We start from the raw sequence: 17,219 nt of genomic DNA on the forward strand, positions 1-17,219 counted from the left end.
AAAAGTTTTCTATTTAGATTGGGAAATGGACCCATGATTCATAAATGTAAAAGCAGAATGTAGAAAATGCCCTAAAAGTTATAAAAATGAAGTGCTGTGAGTGAACTACACACATAATTGTCCATGTGAGCTAGCTTAGAATTTCTTTTGGCAGGATAGATAGGAAGGGTAGTTAGAACTTACATTCAGATCCCTGGGATCAACCTGAAGGCACAGAGGCAGTAAAGTCTGAGATGGCTTTATGTAGTAGTGAGTTGCCTAGTTTGACAAGAATTGAGGGAAATTGGAAGAGGAGATGAAATGACATGTTGGAGTGATAGCATGAAAAAAATGCATTTAAGTCCATGAAAAATCTAAAGTTTTTAAGCAAAGGCATGACATCATTAGAGCTGAGCTTTAAACATTGTTTCTCTGGCAGAAGTAAATAAAGGGTGCATACGGAAGTGACAGTAGAGTGTCTGAGGTCAACCCAGGAACTCTGTTCATTGTCCATTTGAAAAATGTCAGGAGGGGCTTTGAGCTTAGGGCATTGGCAGAGGCAGTAAAGCCCTTTCATATTTCTAAGCCTTGGCTGTTAGTCTGTCTTGAATGCCCTTCCTCATGGCCTACCGACAAAGAACTACACATTTTCCGAGATTCAATTCCATGTCGTCATATCCCTGATGATTTCTTGACTCTGCTAGATAATTACTAAGTATTACATCTTGGAATGATTTTAAATTACTCCTTGCAGCAGGTGTCACAAGTGCTTTAAAGTATTGCTCTATGTGTTGGTCTTCTCCATGAGACTCTAAGATCCTCTAGGAAAGGGATAAGGGATCCTATATCCCCAAAGCAGGCAGTTAGTAAGTAGGTAATGGGTGGATGAAAGAGCAAAATAATGGAGAAGTGAGCTTAGGCAAGAGACATTTCAGATTCAAACTGCTTGAATATCCTGACAAGGCCCTACTAATTGAAGTAGCTAGGTAGAGTAGATAGAGTCAAAAATATGACTTAGAGTTTGAACCTAAAGAATAAAGAAAAAAGAAATGGAAAACCAAGAGATAGCCACAGCCTTTTGCAGGAAGGCGATGTGGTAAGTTCAGGAGACATGGGGGCAAATGTAGAAGTGTCCCTTGCCGTGTGGAAGGAAACATGGTGGGTTATGAGAAAACAGCATGTTGTAAAAATCTTAATGCTATATATAATAAAACCTAAATTTGGAATTTAGCACCTTAAAAAGATAACTTTTGAGTTCATAGTTTCAACCTATTTGATTCTTTTTTTTTTTTTTTTTTAAAGATTTTATTTATTTATTTGACAGAGAGAAATCACAAGTAGATGGAGAGGCAGGCAGAGAGAGAGAGAGGGAAGCAGGCTCCCTGCTGAGCAGAGAGCCCGATGTGGGACTCGATCCCAGGACCCCGAGATCATGACCTGAGCCGAAGGCAGCGGCTTAACCCACTGAGCCACCCAGGCGCCCCAACCTATTTGATTCTTAATTAAATCTTTGTCTTCTTATCATTCCACTTTGCACTTGACTTCATTATTTATCCAAAAAGACCTTGTTCCTTTGCCTTTTCAATCAATGATCTCCTTAAATACAGCACAAATCCTAGAACAGAATAATTCAGTAGTGACACAGCATAAGGCCCAGGGATGGAGTAAATGAGAAAGCGTCTGTATAAAAACAAGGTGTTGATTTTGAACAAAGTAGAATTAAACTTTTAAATATCCTCAGATGGCTTACATTACCAGATACTTACTTGGAATCACAGATTAACTTGATATTACTGTCCTAGTCAGGCTGTTATAACAAATTACCACAGATTGGGTATCTTAAACAACAAGCATTTACTTTTCACAGTTCTGAATGCTTGGAAAGCCCAAGATGAAAGCACTGGGCAGATGCAGTATATGGTGAGGGCATTGGTCCTGATTTTACAAATGGCTGTCTTCTCACTGTATCCTTACATAACCAGCAGATCAGGGAGGGAGGGCAAGCTCTTTTGTCTCTCCTTTTAAGGTCATTAATCCCATTCATTAGGACTTCACCCTTATGACCTAATCACCTACCAAAAGCCTCACCTCTGATACTGTCACGGTGAGGGTTAAAATTTCAACGCATGAATGGGTTGGTGGGGGGGGTCACATTCATTCCATAACAGTCACAGGTTCTGTAAAATCCTTATCCAATGGAGTATACTAGCACCAATTAATGAAAACAATACATCCAAATTAGCATTTCAAGTACTCATAATTTAATACTTAATATTTGAATACCATCATAAAATGAACTTTTATACCTGTTACCTCTTTTGACCCACCCTCCAACACACACACACTCCTGAGAGACAAAACATGGACTTGAGCAAAATGATTATTACCAGTGCATGCCAGGAAGACACAGCTGATTAGAAGCCAGGCTCAGGCTGTCGGGCTGTCGGGCTGTCAAAGATGGGCTTTCTGCTGTGTTTCCCTCTGCCTGGGGTGCAAATGATGAGTATTACTTTTAACCTCACCCTCCCTCATTCAATTCCTTTTTTCTGTGTGCTCTCTTAATTTCTGTGTCTTCTTATACCAGATATTTGCCCAGTGGGTATGATCATTTTTGAGACTTCTTCCAATGACTAGGAATCATATTATAAGATCGAATTCTAAACTCAAATGAAAGGAAAGATTATAATATATTTCTTATTGAAGATTATTTAAATTATTTAATTTTTTACTTAAAATCTGATACCCTATCATAGGGAGAAGCATGCAGCTGATAAGAGCAGTCATTGGTTATCTGGTTATTTAATCTGTCTGCTGTGTTAAGATATTTGATAACCTGTATTTTTATAAGATGTCTAATTTGTGTTTAGCACAAATGATATTTTTTCTTTTAAAAAGAAAATACTTCTAAGTAAAATAAATCTGATTTTTTTTTTTGTCTTGTTTGGCTTTTGATTTTAGAATTAAATTATTTCATCGTGAATTTGGATACTTGGAGGGCAGCCTGGCCTTGGTATAAACAAATCTTGCTTAACAAACTGACAATGACCATTTCCTTTATTCAAAGCTATCTCTGTTTATTACCTTTGTTGGCAGCCTCATTATTTTAACATCAGATATGGACATTTTTCTTATTTTATTTCATTTTCACAAGATTATAGAGATTTGTCCAGCTGATTTTTGTATAACAGGTCATGAAAATGACAAATTAAAAAATAATTTTATATATATATATACACACACACACACACATAGAGGGAGATAAATATAGATATATTTGGGAGCGCTCTGATTACAAAATTAGAGATTATCAAGTGATAAAAATTCCAAGTGTCTTTTGGAGTTTGGTTCCTGAAAAATATGTCTGTCACCTCTAAATTGTGTGTTCTTAAGAAAATCCAACCATATACTAATGAGTTTGTTTGTTTGTTTTCTTCAGGGGAAAGTAGTTCATCAAAGCTTAAATATTATGAATTCCTTCTCACAGAAGGTAAAAATACAACAAATACGATCTTTGTCAGAAGATGTGCGATTTTACTACAAACGATTACGGGGCAATAAGGAAGACTTGGAGCCAGGAAAAAAGTCAAAGGTTTGAGAACATTTTATTTGAGGATTCCCTTCTGTTAGTATTGTGTTACAGTGACCTTCTCTGGATTTAGGATTCACGGTTCTCCTGTGCCTCTTTGTAGATCGCAAACATTTATTTTGATCCTGGACTGCAGTGTGGGGATCATTGCTATGTTGGCTTGCCTTTTCTATCCAAATGTAAGTTATCTTGCTATTCTCTGTCATCCCCTTCACTCCACCCAAAATATTCTTTGATGAAAGGCTGCCGCTTTCAAAGTCCATCTCTATCCCGTGGTACCATGGAAGTCATTTGAAGGGAAGTTGACGAGTGGTTGTAGATTGTAGGGCTGAGTTTGTCATAAAGTATGTGTCCTTGTTGTAGCTGAACCCAAAGTACAGCCTGGTGTAGCCATGCAGGAGGACACATGGGATGCTGACTGGGATTTGCATCAAAGCCTCTTCAAAGGATGGATGGGAATAAAGGAAAATTCAGGTCATAGGTGAGTGGTTTTGCTTTAAGTATGTTTAGCTGTTTTTATAAGTTTGAAATGTCTCTGTTGATACTACTTTCTAAATGTTACTCTTATATTAGGTTCTTTTACTTCTCTATAGCTAAGAAAATAATGCTTCATCTTCAGAAACTTATTAAAAAGGAGTCTTAAATTGCCATTTTAATTCCATGTTGCTCAGAAATACACACACTACCATTTTTCTCTTTCCTTCAGTGCTCGAGATACTTCCTTAAAATCAAAGACCTATTTGAAGTTGTCTTTATAGAGGATGCATACATTGTTCACCTGAGATACAGCCATTTGCGTAAGAGCTACCACTGCCCTCTGCTAAAGGCTCTGTTTCCTAGGTTCAATCCTGCAGTGGAGACCAAGTGTCCATTTGCTCCTTGTGAAAAGAACTGCCTCTTCCCTTTCCAGGTGCTGAGCCGTTAGGGCGCACCTAGAGCCCAGTTCACTGAGGCTCAGCCATATGTCATTGGCAAGCAGAAAACGTGCTAATGACAAACCCTACCACACCTGGATTCAAAAGCAGAAACACACTTCCTCAGCAAGGTAGAAGTACGATCTTTCTTGTACTCCAGAAGAGAATTTGATTAGAATATTGATAACATGGTAACTGATAACAACTGCTCTTCTTCACTTGGCTAATTTGAATGTATTTGTCAGTATCAAGATAATCTAATTTATAGTACTATAAGTTTTTCAAACCATTAGTGATTGAATCTGAGGGTTTCGTTTATCTGAACTATCTACTATCAAAACTTTTCTTAAGGCAAAAGAGTTAAATTTCTACTTTAAAATGGTGAAAATAAATAGAGAGAAATCTCTAATGAATTCACTAGTTCTTGGTCGCCTACATTTCCGTTACTGACCTTACAGTGTATAGACAGTCTCCAAATGTTAACATTATGAATAGATAAACTTGGAGCGGTGCTAAAGAGCCTCTTCACCTCTCCCCTACCAAAACCTCTCTCTTCCTCCTTGTATGCCCAGCACTCCACAGCTAAGAAGCTAGGCTTCTCATCTGTCCCATACCATCATGTCCCAGGTGCACAGTGACTGTGGCATTCTCCCTGCTGCTGACTTTTGTGTTACAGAGAATTTCTGTTCTTCGTCTTGTAGAAACTTACCAATATTAGAGTGTCACAGTTCAGTAGTATTGTGGGTTTAAATGGGCTTCAATGGGGGCGCCTGGGTGGCTCAGTCATTAGGCGTCCACCTTCGGCTCAGGTCCTGGTCCCAGGGTCCTGGGATCGAGCCCTGATTTAGGCTCCCTGCTCAGTGGGAAGCCTGCTTCTCCCTCTCCCAGTTCCCCTGCTTGTGTTCTCTCTCTCTCTCTCTCTCTCTATCAAATAAATAAATAAAATCTTAATGTAAAAAAACAAATAAAAGTGGGCTTTTGTGTTTGGGCCCAGGAACCTTAGTGCTGTGTGTAATAGTGTTTCCTTAGGGAATATGTTCTTGAGTTCTAAACAGCTGGCTTATGAATGCTCATAAGTAGAGAAATATTCAAATGAGGTCCTGAATATTTTTGATAACTCTACATATATCTGCGCAAAACCCTCATATGTATTACCACTTCAGCTGACATCCTCGTTGCATATTAAGATTTTCCTTCATTTTTTTCTTTTTAATCTCGGGGGGTAAAAAGATGTATGCCAAGCAATGCACTGCCTTCTCATAAGTTCTACTGATGAATATGCATCAGCACTCTGCTGTTGGTGTCTAGATCTTTCCACTAGGCTGCAAGTTCCTTTAGGATCTCTTAACACCATATGTTATACGTATATGCCTACCTTGTCCTTCACTATTCAGTACAAAAACAACACAGGTGATCAGTGATAGAGACTTTGGCAACTCTTTGTGCCAAAACAGACATCTTTACAGATGTCTATTAAAAACATAGTAAAATGTCAGAACAAATAAAACTATATTTATTCAGGGCCAGAATAAAATTTCTGAAGTATACAAGCCTAATTAGATTTCTTATATTCAGAAAACTCAGATACTTCATTTTGATATAGTAACTAACAATTTTTTTTTTCTAGACTGAGTGCTTTATTTGAAGTAAATACAGACCTTCAAAAAAATATATTATCAAAAATCACTGCTGAGCTCTCCTGGCCTTCTATAATTAGCTCACCCCGGCACTTGAAATTTCCACTTACTAATACAAACTGCTCCTCCGTAAGTATTCAGAGTGACATTGGTTTTTGGAAATTCGTAACAGGATTGTTAAGTATCTACTCTTACTTTTAACTATGGAAACATTTCATTTACTGTTTTGTTACTTTGTTTAAGGAAGAAGAGATTACTTTGGAAAATCCTGCAGATGTTCCTGTCTATATTCAATTTATTCCTTTGGCTTTATATTCCAATCCTTCAGTCTTTGTAGATAAGTTAATATCAAGGTAAGCTCTGCTTTAATTAATCAAAATGTTCTATATTAGCATTGAATTATTATTTTACACATTTAGAACTCTATCGCAGCTTATACAGTTAGAGATTTGACTTAGAGAAATTCTAAATCCGTAATTAAAATTGAGAGGGGGTTCTGGAAAGAGCTATTCATAATATGTTAAATATCTAGAAGAGTTTTCAGTTTAAGACAAGAAAAAGTAATGTTGAACTCCTTTCTAAAAAAATATTAAAAAGTGAAAGATCATAAAGAGAAAGCAAGTGGAACCTTTTAAATATCTTAGTTTTAAAAACTGAACAAAAGATTAACTATAAATTGTGGCCTTTAATTTTTGGAAGGCTATTAATCTGGTAATACTGACCTCAGAGTCTGCCAAAAGGTAATTTGCAAATAAAGTACAGACTTGATAATTACTCTAATTACCCATTAATTATGATGCTGTTTATGAAGAAATACATATACTTTTTTATTTTAGGTTTAACTTGAGTAAGGTGGCAAAGGTAGATTTAAGAACGCTAGAGTTCCAAGTCTTCAGAAACAGTGTAAGTATGCAAACTTCATACTATTCCTGAGAAATAACTCTATGATATGATAAGTGCAAACATGGAGGAAACCTACTGACTATCCTTAAATTTGGCTGAAGGGGAAGTTACTGAAGAAGTCAGAGCAGTCCAATAATTAGAGGCAAAAAAAAAAAACCCCAGGAGGAATAGATGGGATTTAGATCAACATGAGGCACACTGGGTAGAAGATTCCAGTTTGCAGGCATTACTCCTTGAGTCCATGAAGGTTTACAATATTGGCTACCAGAAACCCTGAGAGTATCTAAATGAGGTATATACTAACATAATTTATTTTTATTAAGCTTCAAAATATTGAGCTTGGTCATTTAAATTTTTATTTTGGATACTTCCAAATAAAATTGTAAGCTCCATTAATGCCAGACTCATAGTTGTTGAACGGATTAAACAAACTCATGGGAAGTCCTTCAAATGGTTCCTTGGTGCGTAGGAAGACTATGCTGAATGTTGACTAGATAAGTCAATCTGTGGCTAACTAGGCCAGGAAAGAAAAGCAGTAGGAAGGTTTTCAGGATTGGGGACCCATCTTGAAGAATGCTTCCCAGAATTGCATGAGCATCTCGTCTGTGTCAGCATTATAGCAGGTACATTCACATTTGTGAATTACAGGCAGCCAGGCTGAGCAATTACTAACTACCCCCAAAGGTAAAGATTTCCTTGTTCTGTTGCTGGGGAAAAATAAAGCTCAGGAAAAGGAAGGAACTTGCCCCAAGTTCATACCTAGCAGGTATGAAATAACTGGCAGGGCGAAATTAAAGTCTGGTTCTCTCAGATCCCAGAGCCCTCCCCCATACTGTCATGCCACGTAGTCAGTGTCCCTAATGAGCCTGTCAAACCAGATATCCTATAGTTCTTGAAATACTTGTGTTCTTTCCCATAGTTTCATGTTTTAGTCTATAAGGCATGTGTAAGCTAAATCTTTGTAGAATAGTAGTTTTTTTTATACTGTCTTAAAGTCAATTTTGTGTAAGAAAGTAAATTTCAATGTATCTTTTTTCTGCCAAATAATAGAACACCAGGCTGGAATGTAGACATATATTCTAGTCTCGTACCTTTCTCTTGGAATCTTTTTGTGGTCAGTTTTTTCCATGCATAAAATGCATAAAATGACAACCTAATAAGCTCAAGGTTATCTAGATTCCAAATAATTAGAAAGCTCAATAATCAGAGATTTCTTTTGCCCTGCTTTTATAAGGGACGAAATATACATAAGAAGTAAATGAGCTAATATTTACCTTTTTTTCTTATCAAACACAAGTTCTTTAGTGTTACTTACAGGGTATAAAACACTGAAATGTAGGCACTGTGAAAGGTAGGAAGATGTGTAAGAATATTCTAGATCTCACAAATTTATTCTAAATATGAAATACTAGATCTTAGAGTAAGGTTAGGATGAATTCTATCACCGTCCTCTCTAGTGGTTATAAAACCCATGGTTTTCAAAGTATTTGGCCTCCTTTACAGTATTAAATTATTCATGACTCCCAAGAGGTTTTTTTGTTCATGTGGGTCACATCTCTCAGTATTTACCATATTAAAAATTAAAACTGAGAGATCTTTTCTGCAAAAGGCCAAAAAGTATATGAAAACGTGCTCAACATCACAGTCATTAGGGAAATGCAAGTTAAAACCACTATAAGATATCATCTCACACCTGTTAAAATAGCTATTATCAAAAAGACTGGATATAACAAATGCTGGTGTGGATGTGGAAAGAAGAGTAGGAATGTAAATTGGTACAACCACTATGGAAAACAGCATAGAGGATCCTCAAAAAATTTAAAATAGAGCTACCAAATGAGCCAGCAATTCCACTTCTGGGAATATGTGCAAAGGAAACAAAAACACTAACTCAGAAAGATATCCGCACCCCCATGCTCACTGCAGCATTATCTGTAATAGCCAAGGCAACAATCTTAAGTGTCCATTGGTGAGTGAATAGATAATGAACTTATGGTATATAAATTTATACATGGAATATTATTCAGCCAAAAAAAAAAACCAAACAGGGAAATCCTACCATTTTGTGGCAACATGTATGGACTTTGAAGGTATTATGCCAAGTAAAATAAGTCAGAGCAAGGCGGTACTGTATCTCACTTACATGTGGAATCTTAAAAAAAGGGAAAAAAATCAGACTCCTAGAAAAAGAGATCAGACTTGTGGTTACCAGAGGTAGAGGGATGAGGGGAGAGGGAATTGGGAGAGAAGTGGTTAAAAGGTATAAACTTCCAAGTACAGGACGAGGAAGTACTAGGGATGTGATGTGTGATTACAACATGTTGACTAGAGCCAACACTGCTGTATATAGTAGATAGTTGTTAAGAGAGTGATCCGAAGAGTTTTCATCACAGGGAGAAAGCTCTTTTCCTTTTATTCTTTTTTTCATTTTTTTCTTTTTACTATGTCTGTATAAGAAGGTGGATGCTGGCTGAGCCCATTGCAATAATCATTTTACAGTATATGTAAATGAGACCCCTGTGTCTTAAACTTATACAGTAATGTATGTCAGTTATATCTCAAAACTGGGAAAAAACTGTGAAAGATCTTTAAAATATTTAATTCATTTAAAATAAGAATAAACTCATTCCATTTAACACAGGTAACATAAAAATTAAAAATAGCTGTATTTTCCCAAAAAGACTTTTTGCAAGAAGAGCAGATTGTTTTACATTTTTACAGATCTCTTTTAATGGCTCTCAGACCTAATACACAGATAGAGCCCCACTGCTTCTGCATTTAGTCTCTCATGCTGTATTGTTTTGATTGAAGTATATGACAGATATCTGACATGACCTGGCACAGATACATAGTTTAAAAAAAAAGAGTATCTTAACTGCCTTTTTAATTAATTCTAACAGCATGCATCAGTTATTCAGAAAATACTGATTCACTGAGAGGCAGAGCTTCCAAATGTTGACATGATTCACTCTACAAAATCCAAAAAAAATCATATTCATTTATATAATTACCAATCTCATCAAGGAATTCCTTAACTATCGGAAAACTGTGAAGTACACAGGGGTAGATGCACGTTTTCCAAAATTCTGATTTTTCTCACTCAAATTTTATCATGGGCAACAAATACTTCAGTTGTTTTTCCTTAACTGGACAGATGGACTTCATTTTTGCGAAAATCTCTACCAAATACCCAAGTCTGAACAACCACAGACTGTCAGTCATTCTTTCAACTATAAATGGTCTTCCATGAGAAAAGCAACTAATTCAGTTTGTCTCTCAAAGGGTAGACAATGTTATGCTTCAGTAGGCAGCTTCATTAAGTCTATTGACTGTAAGTTATGTTTGTAGAATCATGCCAACACAAGAAGATAGATATATAGGTTTTAAACCTAACTATGCCAAGTGGAGGAGAAAGTCATGCAAACCTCACTCCCCTTCCACATATTAGCAGAGCCTTGAAGAACCGTGGACATTTGTAGCCAGGAGTTTCCAACCCTTCCCCCGCCCCACCAAAAAAGCTTAAACTTAATGTTGCTTAAAAATTAGAACAGCGTATCCTTAAGTATGAACTATCATATTTTTAATAAAAAGTATATTTTAAATCTTATCTGTAACTGGCTATCAATAAGCCATCTTTTGATTATTAAACTAAGCTATTATTTAACTTTCAGTCAGTCAAATGTTAAACAGTAATTATGTGCTGAGCTTTCAAAATAATATTCAAAGATAGATGGATATGAGTTGGAAATATTTTTACAAATAAAAAAAAATCTGATATACCCTGAAGACTCTTCAGCTGATACCCATCAGAAGGAGAAGGAACAGGAAGATTAGATGAAAGTAGGAATGGCAACATAGGACTTTAGGGTGCTGGTTGCACAGCTCTTAGCTTTGTGCTAAAATTTTGAGCTTTGCTTCTTAGGTTTATGCCCTTTTCATATATGTGTATTACATTTCAGAATTTTTTAGTCTTAAAAAGATATGTATACAAAAACAAATGCCTAGTACAAATATAGGGACTTTGTGACAGGGGTTCAAAGTCCTTTTGGTGACTTAAAGCACAATGAGAAGGGCCATCACTGGTTGCTACTTCTCTCTGCAGGCTAAACAGTATCTGAATCATGAGGGGTAAAATTGTTCACATGTTTAATCAGTTCAAGAAAGTAGTACTGGGCTGTGGATGGGGTAAAGAAAAAAACTTCTTTCCAGAGAATATAGTAGTGACTTCTCTTGTTTTACCCAATGATTTAAGGCTCATCCACTGCAGAGTTCAACAGGATTTACAGAAGGCCTCTCTCGACATTCAATTTTAAACCTAATTTTAAAACCTGGAGAAAAGAAATCTGTGAAAGTAAAGTTTACTCCAATTCACAATAGAACTGTTTCTTCACTAATCATAATCAGGTATGTTCTCTGATTTAAGTGTGCGTTGATTTTTAGTACTTACTCAGAAGTCCTTACTTGCGTCTAATTTATTAAATAGGGTATTCACGGGTGCCTGGGTGGCTCAGCTGGTTAAGCAACTGCCTTCGACTCAGGTCATGATCCTGGAGTCCCAGGATCGAGTCCCACATCAGGCTCCATGCTCAGCAGAGAGTCTGTTTCTCCCACTGACCCTCACCCCCATGGTCTCTCTCTCTCTCAGGTATTTTTAAAAATAAATTAAAAATAAATAGGGTATTCACTTTGTCCAAAACATGCACACAACATATCACACTTGATGAAATGTATCTCTGTGATTATATTTAGAACTTGAAAACCTGAATAGTGTTCTTACTATACCATGTGTGACTCTTAAAAATGAAAAACTCTTGCTTCTCTCTGTGTAAAGATTTTTAAATTCTTGAAGTGTAAATATTTCATTCTAAAGTTTAGTATATTCATTTTTACATGGTTTATTAAAAAAATAAGAGTTATAGATCAATTATCTATAATTTATATAAATTTATAATTTATTAATGCAAATTTTAATGGGAGAAAATTCTGTATTTCTTGCACAGAAATAATCTGACAGTGGTGGATGCTGTGATGGTCCAAGGACAAGGAACAACTGAGAACTTGAGGGTGGCAGGCAAACTTCCAGGTCCAGGGAGTTCCTTACGCTTTAAAATCACAGAAGCATTGTTGAAAGATTGTACAGATAGTAAGTATTCCTAACAGTTTCAGTGGCACAACTTTCAGTGTTCGTTTCCAAAAATAAATAATTTCCCCAAAACAAACAGTATTTCTCTACGTTCATGTGTGTATATTAGTGATGAATACTTAAGATTTTTAATGAAATACCCTGACTTGTTTTCAGGGTTGATTTGAATCTTCAAATATTTAAAAGTTCAATTTCCATTGCATGTCTTAGATGATTTACCCTGAGTATGAAAAATAAAGCATAATTAAACTTTTGCTATCTCAAATGGTACAATAAAGTGGAATAGTACTTCCTGATGAAGTCTGGGTACCAGCTAATCTCTTCAGCATCAGGAGTTTGGCATACATTGGCATACATAATGTTTGGCATACATTTATGGTGAATGTGATCATTTGGACCTGCAGCACCTGCTAACAAGATTTTATACTCTTGACATTCCTTCCTTTAGGTTTGAAACTAAGAGAACCAAATTTCACATTGAAAAGAACATTTAAAGTAGAGAATACGGGGCAACTTCCTATTCACATAGAAACCATTGAAGTCAGTGGGTACTCGTGTGAGGGATACGGCTTTAAAGTTGTTAATTGTCAAGAGTTTGCACTAAGTGCCAACGCCTCTAAAGACATAATCATATTGTAAGTATTATCTTGGGAGATGTAACGAATTACTGGCTTCCCATCACCCTCAAATAGTACAGACTGTACTATTGCAAAGATACGTTTTCATACTCACAAAAAAAGTCTTTATCCACAAATGTACTCATTTGATTTGTTTCCCCTTCATCTTTAGTTATTTCTTTGTATCATTGTTTGTGAAACTTCCTATATATCCAAAGTGGATCAGATAATCTTAGAAACTGGTTTCACAATTATTTCCAGGGCTGTGTTAAAGCATAAGGTTTTAGTAGGAAATTGATTCTAAATTCAGTCTCAGTAACAGAGAGGTCCCTGCATCGCACACATGCAGTTTTTCCATGTTGTACAATGGAGGAGTGCGTAATGTTCTGGTCAGAAGACATTGTTAATGCCTGTATTGGGAATAGCTGCAGCCTATTTGACAGTTAATTGGTAACTTGTTAGATTATAGAGTTTGTGTAATAAAATGTAACCTCTGTCCCCTTAACTGAGTGATACTTTCATGATCTTCAATGGGTAGTCACTCAGTACGGAATGATAGTACTCATGTACGGCATAGTGCTTGGTACCTAACGACACAGTGGAGAAGACGACGCCTCTCCTCATGGTGCCGACCATCTGGTTGGAGAGCATACAGTTAGCAAAAGATAAAAGTAAAATAATTAGGGCAGAAATCAGTACTGCAAGAGATGAAGAGAAGATCACCAGGACTAAGATGGTTTTTTTGTTCTGTGTGTTTTTTTTTTTAATTTTATCTCTCAGGTTCTGTGTGTATATATTCAGCTTTATCTCTCAGGATATGTTAGGAATATATCCTGAGAAAAAAGAGTGGATTCAGATAAAGGAGAAAAGAGGAAAGGAGAGAAGCTCAGAGAGCACTTCCTGAATTAATAATTAAGCTCATTATTTTTTTCATGCAGTTTTTGTTATTAACCTCTTAGAATAATGCTTTCTCGGTATTAAAATGAAACCTTAAAATGAAGTCTTAAAAGTTGAATAGACATACCAAACTCTAAAATTCCCCATTAGGATCCAAAGGTGTGTGGGACTGGTATTAGATGTAACCTGCTGTGGTGTATTTTTAAAACTAGTCTAACTGCTGCTATTCTGTTTTAGGTTTACTCCTGATTTCACAGCTTCTAGAGTTATCCGTGAACTGAAGTTTATAACAACCAGTGGCTCTGAATTTGTATTTGTATTGAATGCATCCCTTCCATACCATATGTTAGCAACCTGTGCAGAAGCCCTGCCCAGACCCAACTGGGAGCTGGCTCTGTACATCATCATCTCAGGAATAATGAGGTACTTGTGTCTTCTTTTGAGGTTGGTATTCAGGCATCACTTGACACTATTGCTGGCATGCCCACTGTGTACCAGTCACTGTTCTGAGTGCTAGGACTATGTCAGCAAACAGAACAGACCTTTTTGCCTTGATCAAACCACATCTACTAGTGGGAACAGTCAGAACTGAACCCCGATTGAGTAGCATATACAATAAGCAAAAGTCTTCTACCTTTAAAATTTCTTATAGAAATTAAGTACATGTTAATTTCTTAAAGGAAAAAAAAACACTCATAATTTGCCAGGTAAAGTTACTTGATTTGGGCATAGGCAATTTATTCAACATTATATAGTATTTTTTTAAGCAGACCTAAGCAACACAAAACATGAGAAATATTTTTTAAATCCTCAGCAACCTTATCTTTTTTTCAGTATATTTATGGGTTTAGAGAATCTGATACACTTGCCTCTAAATTTACATAGTTACCCCACACATCCTTTAAGGGAAAAGAATTGGCCTAGAAGGTTAAAACCGCAAGGCAAAAGCTTCTTTGTAAAAGGAAAAGTAACCTCCAAGTATCTGTTCTGATACAAATAATTATTTCTTCTCTATAAGCCTCCATGTAAGCTGGCATTCTATAAAAAGGAGCCTGCAGACTTTTATTCGTGACACTTCGTTTTTGTCTAGTCCAGTAAAAATTGTTTCAGGCATCTCTGCTTTTTACATCCAGTTGTACTGTACCAAGATACTCTGCCTTTAATATAAAATTTTGTTACCCTTAGACTAACAAGTGAATCCCAACTCTCCACGTTCTTTGCCCCTACAGTGCACTGTTTCTCTTGGTAATTGGAACAGCCTATTTAGAAGCTCAAGGAATTTGGGAGCCATTTCGAAGGCGACTGTCCTTTGAGGCCTCGAACCCACCCTTTGATGTGGGCAGACCATTTGATCTCAGGAGAATCGTTGGTATTTCATCTGAAGGAAAGTATGTTCACATGCTGGAAATAAATTCGCTACTACACATAGATGTGGCTGATATAATTAAAAGAAAAAATAAGTTTTTCTTTTTGTCTTTGCTCAGGGGGGAAGAAATCTTAATTCTTAATAACTTCATAATCTCTTGTGTATAGCTCTCTTCTCTACTAAGAACTCACAGCAAACCCCATGTTTTTATTATTATGTTAGTGAGGATTAAAATATTCTTAGATCACTGACTTGATTGCTAAATTTTCAGAGAGAACAGATCCTATAAAATTGTGGAAAGCATCCCTATTTCTTGCTGGATTTTTTTTCCCTTAATTTATATTTCTCTTGTGGCTGTCCTGAGGAGGTAACATTTTTTTAATCTTAGGTTTTGTAAGTTGCTATTTACTGATCTGCAGTTGGTCCTTTTTTCAGCTTGAACACACTCAGCTGTGACCCCGGTCACAGTAGGGGATTCTGTGGAGCAGGCGGCTCGTCATCCCGGACCAGTGGAGGGAGTCACAAGCAGTGTGGCCCACCAGTGCACCCACACAGCAGTCACAGCAATAGAAACTCAGCTGACGTGGAAAACGTCAGAGCAAAAAACAGCTCAAGTACCTCTAGCAGGACTTCTGCACAAGCTGCTAGCAAAGCAAGCGCCCTTGTCTTAGATTCTAGTGCAGTGGCCCAAGGTCACACAGCAGGCAGAAAGTCCAAAGGAGCCAAACAGAGCCAGCACAGTAGTCAGCACCATGTCCACAGCCCGCTGGAGCAGCACTCTCCACCTCCACCACCACCACCAGTGCCTCAGCACCAGGAGCCGCAGCTGGACAGGCTGTCCCCTGCCCCCGTCTCACACCCTGCCCACCCAGAACGTGCTGGCAGTACAAGGCACAGCTCAGAGGACTCAGACATCACCAGTCTCATAGAAGCCATGGACAAAGACTTCGACCACCACGATTCCCCACCCCTAGAAGTGTTTACAGAGCAGCCGCCATCACCATTGTCCAAAAGCAAAGGTAATCGTTGGTTCTCACTGGCAGAAAAGCATGACATATGAGGGGAAAGTGGGTGTGTGATTAAGGGGCTATTGTGATTGTAGTTGTGATATAAACAGCTGATGTAGTAAGTGTTCTTCTGGCTCTAATTTACCTCCAGTTTGGACTTCCAACGTTTCCATATCTGATGCAGATAGAGAAGTATCCACTTATCATAAAAAATATTTGAATTTCTTAGGTTATTTACCAAATTTAGAAATTTCCTGAACATCTGTTTCCATGTTCAGCTGTCTGTAATTGTTGTGCTGTGACAGGTTGTGCTTTTTTTTTTTTAGTTGTTAAACTGATTTTTAATACAGTGGTAAAAATGGAGACCATGCATTTTAACTCAGAAAGAATATTTCCAGGGCACCTGGGTGGCTCAGTCAGTTAAGCATCTGCCTTCAGCTCAGGTGATGATCCCATGGTCCTGGGAAGGAGCCCCTTACCTTCCCCTGCTCAGCGGGGATGTCTGCCTCTCCCTCTCCATCTGCCTCTCTCCCCTGCTCATGCTCTCTCTGTCTCGCTGTCTCTTTCAAATAGATAGATAAAATCTTTTAAAAATGATAATAATAATATTTCCACAGAATCTGTACTTTAGAGCAGGGATTGGCCAACGAACTACAGCCAGGGGGCCAAATCACCGCCTGTTTTTATAAATAAAGATTTATTGGAACATAGCCATGCTTATTCATTTCCATATTGTCTATGGCTGCTTTCATGCTATAACAACAAAGTTGAGTAACTGCAAGAGACCATGAGGTCCACAAACCTGAAAAGTATTTACTATCTATCTCTTTACAGAAAAAGTTTGCTGATCCCTGCTCTGGAGTTCTGTATACTGCATTAGTTACCTATTTCTCAGTAACAAATGACCCCAAAACTTGACCCCATTTTTACTTTCATGGTCACTTAGAATGCCCACATTTACTATCCCAGAGTTGCTGTGGGTCAGGCATCTGGGTGCAGCTTAGCTGGGTTCTCTGGCTCGCAAGACTGCAGTCAAGGTGTTGCCTGGGGCTGAAGTCATCTTAAGGTTCAGCTGAAGGTGAATCTGCTTCTCAGCTCACTTAGGCGGTTGATGGCAGGATTCAGTTCTTCATACACTGTTGGACAGAGGATCTCAGTTTCTTGATGGCT

At 37.3% G+C, this 17,219-nt stretch overlaps 1 protein-coding gene across 2 annotated transcripts in view; it reads left to right on the forward strand.

Annotated features, from left to right (window-relative positions):
• TMEM131 (transmembrane protein 131) overlaps positions 1-17,219 on the forward strand; it is a 209,122-nt gene that overhangs the window by 161,038 nt on the left and 30,865 nt on the right. For both annotated transcript variants that reach the window (XM_059406161.1, XM_059406162.1), the window contains 12 exons: positions 3,416-3,568; positions 3,669-3,744; positions 3,929-4,046; positions 6,107-6,245; positions 6,360-6,469; positions 6,953-7,019; positions 11,272-11,423; positions 12,020-12,162; positions 12,611-12,797; positions 13,914-14,099; positions 14,906-15,064; positions 15,478-16,061. In XM_059406161.1, coding sequence (XP_059262144.1) covers positions 3,416-3,568; positions 3,669-3,744; positions 3,929-4,046; positions 6,107-6,245; positions 6,360-6,469; positions 6,953-7,019; positions 11,272-11,423; positions 12,020-12,162; positions 12,611-12,797; positions 13,914-14,099; positions 14,906-15,064; positions 15,478-16,061 — 2,074 coding nt within the window. The remainder of the gene's footprint in view (positions 1-3,415; positions 3,569-3,668; positions 3,745-3,928; positions 4,047-6,106; positions 6,246-6,359; positions 6,470-6,952; positions 7,020-11,271; positions 11,424-12,019; positions 12,163-12,610; positions 12,798-13,913; positions 14,100-14,905; positions 15,065-15,477; positions 16,062-17,219) is intronic.

This window comes from Mustela nigripes, chromosome 7 (genome assembly GCF_022355385.1).
Source record: "Mustela nigripes isolate SB6536 chromosome 7, MUSNIG.SB6536, whole genome shotgun sequence".
NCBI lineage: Eukaryota > Metazoa > Chordata > Mammalia > Carnivora > Mustelidae > Mustela > Mustela nigripes.